The sequence below is a fragment of the Talpa europaea genome, assembly GCF_964194135.1.
Source record: "Talpa europaea genome assembly, chromosome: 2".
Classification (NCBI taxonomy): Eukaryota; Metazoa; Chordata; class Mammalia; order Eulipotyphla; family Talpidae; genus Talpa; species Talpa europaea.
The window spans coordinates 127,028,921-127,031,124 of record NC_140068.1 but is presented as its reverse complement, the minus strand read 5'-3'; the positions used below and the strand labels follow the sequence as shown (position 1 = coordinate 127,031,124).

The 2,204-nt window shown below is 43.6% G+C and overlaps 1 protein-coding gene across 1 annotated transcript; it reads right to left on the bottom strand.

Moving 5' to 3' along the window:
• Nucleotides 1-281: 281 nt before the first annotated feature.
• On the bottom strand, nt 282-1,393 carry LOC311167228 (mitochondrial carrier homolog 2-like; the record flags this gene model as incomplete). The annotated part of the gene is made up of 1 exon (XM_084228086.1): nt 282-1,393. The coding sequence occupies exon 1, from the start codon at nt 1,107-1,109 to the stop codon at nt 282-284; it is 828 nt and encodes a 275-aa protein (XP_084084212.1). The 5' UTR covers nt 1,110-1,393.
• Nucleotides 1,394-2,204: the final 811 nt, after the last annotated feature.

The window sequence follows — 2,204 nt, the reverse complement described above, 5'->3', positions numbered from 1 at the left end:
CGTAATTTTTTTTTTTTTCGCTTAAGTTAAATAGAGTCTGGAGCAAAAATGTCCCATTTCAGAATGACCCAAGGGAAAGTACCAGTGGTAAATTATGCTACATTGGGATAAAGAACACAAAAGGCAGACACCAAACACCTCCATTTTCCCAAGATTAAATGATTATTAAAAAAGCACGCCACACTGTATATAAATCAACATTCTCTCCCATAATTCTGTGCATCTGGGACTATAGTAACATCACTGTCCCTGTCCCACATCTTCAAATTAACATTCTCAGGTCACAACAATGTCTTCCCAAAGGGGACTTTCCGGAAAAACAAGCTATTTCCTTGGCTCATATTTCCCTCTTTTTGTAGCATATACCAGCAACCTATCCAAGAATTATATATTGGGGAGTAAGGAGGGCACCGAACAGCAAGCCCACAGTTGTTGACAGCAATAAGATTAGAGACAAGCACAAAGGGATAGGTCAACATACTGGCAAAAATTCCTGTGACAGCTTGGGAATAACTTTTCATTTCATTCAGGGTGGAAACCCCACTGTCCAGTGCATAGGTATTGACGGGGTAAGCCAGTGAGTTACAGAGCCACAAAGAAATGATGTCACCTAGGAGGCGAGAAATAAGACCTGCAAAAAATCCTAGGATGCCCTCTTCCCGATAGATGGTTGCAATGGAGTCACAAAGTCTACAGTACTTGGATTCTCTGCCAATAAATTGTACCATAGATCTCAGAGTGATCACATGGAAGGGGTGTGTGATGAGGGCAGCAGCAGAACGGGCCATCATCTCTCGAGTTGTCTCCTTGATAACTCCGTCAAAGCAAAATGAAACTTCTTTCTGTGCATTTCCAGGTCCTAACTCCTCATTCTTATCACACTCCTGGTAATGCTGTAAAACTTTACCATGGACCACAGTTCCAAGGACTCCTGAACACAGTCTTGGTGTTAAGCCTGTGAACAACCCACGCTTCCCATCGATGCTCGCAATGTGCTGAGCATAACAAAAGAGCCCAGGAAGCTGACATACTTGCCACCCAAAAATATTTCGGCCTATTGTTGGAGGCAGAGGCTCATATCCCACCTGGATGAGCACCTTCACGTACATGAGCGGCTGGGATAGGATGGTATGAACCTAAAACCGCTATTAAAAAACATAGGATATTTAAATGTACATCAAAAAATGCAATAACTTAAATTAAAATATCATGGAATGGGCTTGATAATAGAAAGCTTATGGTAGATTTATTCACAAGCACCAAAAACTGGAAACAACCCAATATCCTTCGATGTGTAAATGGATGAAAAATATGTACAAACCATCCAATACTACTCAATAGTAAATAGATAAAAACCTACTGATGCACTCAACAACCCAGACAGAGCTTAAAGGTGATATGCAGAGGGGAAACAAAGTCTGTCTCAAAAGGTTGCCTATTGCATCATTCCATGTGTATGACCTTCTTCCAGACAAAATGGTAGCAACTGAAAATTGCTCAGTTCTTAAACTTTGCAGTGAAGGAGCGTGTGACAAAAGATTTAACAGAAGGGAATTGTTTGATTGCTCTATAATTTTATTGTATGGTGCGCCCATAAATCTTTACCAGGATGGACAAAGATTATTTTCTTTCCCGACACCTGCATGCCAGCAGCACCGCCATTCTGGCTCTCCCTGGGGCCCTCCAGACATGGTCCCTCCCAGGACGCTTGCAATCACTCATCTTCTGTCTGGAACACTCCATGCCCAGAGGTCCACACTCATTGCCCCCTCACTAATTCCCCTTTAAAAAAAAAATTGACGTATGCTAACTCAAAATATATATTTTTCACCTATATTTCATTAGTCAAAATAATGTCATGTGTGAGCTTCCCCGGTGGCGCAGCGGTTGAGCGCTGGGCTGCGAAGCTGCCCGTGGCCTCTGCAGCGCCGGTTCGATCCCCGGCTGCTCCCCAACCAATGGAGGAGGGTCCCGCATGGCGCGCAGACCTCTCCTGCCGCCCGCTGCTCCCCTCAGCAGTGTACTTCGGTCCTTCTGCCTGCTCTGCTCCCCACTCTGGCTCTGGTGAATTCTCTCACCCTCCCGTGCTTCTGACTGTACCCAGTGCTTGTATAAATAAATAAATAAATCTTTAAAAAAAAAATAATGTCATGTGGTCTGTTATAGGTACAGAGGGAACTGGGAAATGTGACTTTGGAAAAACA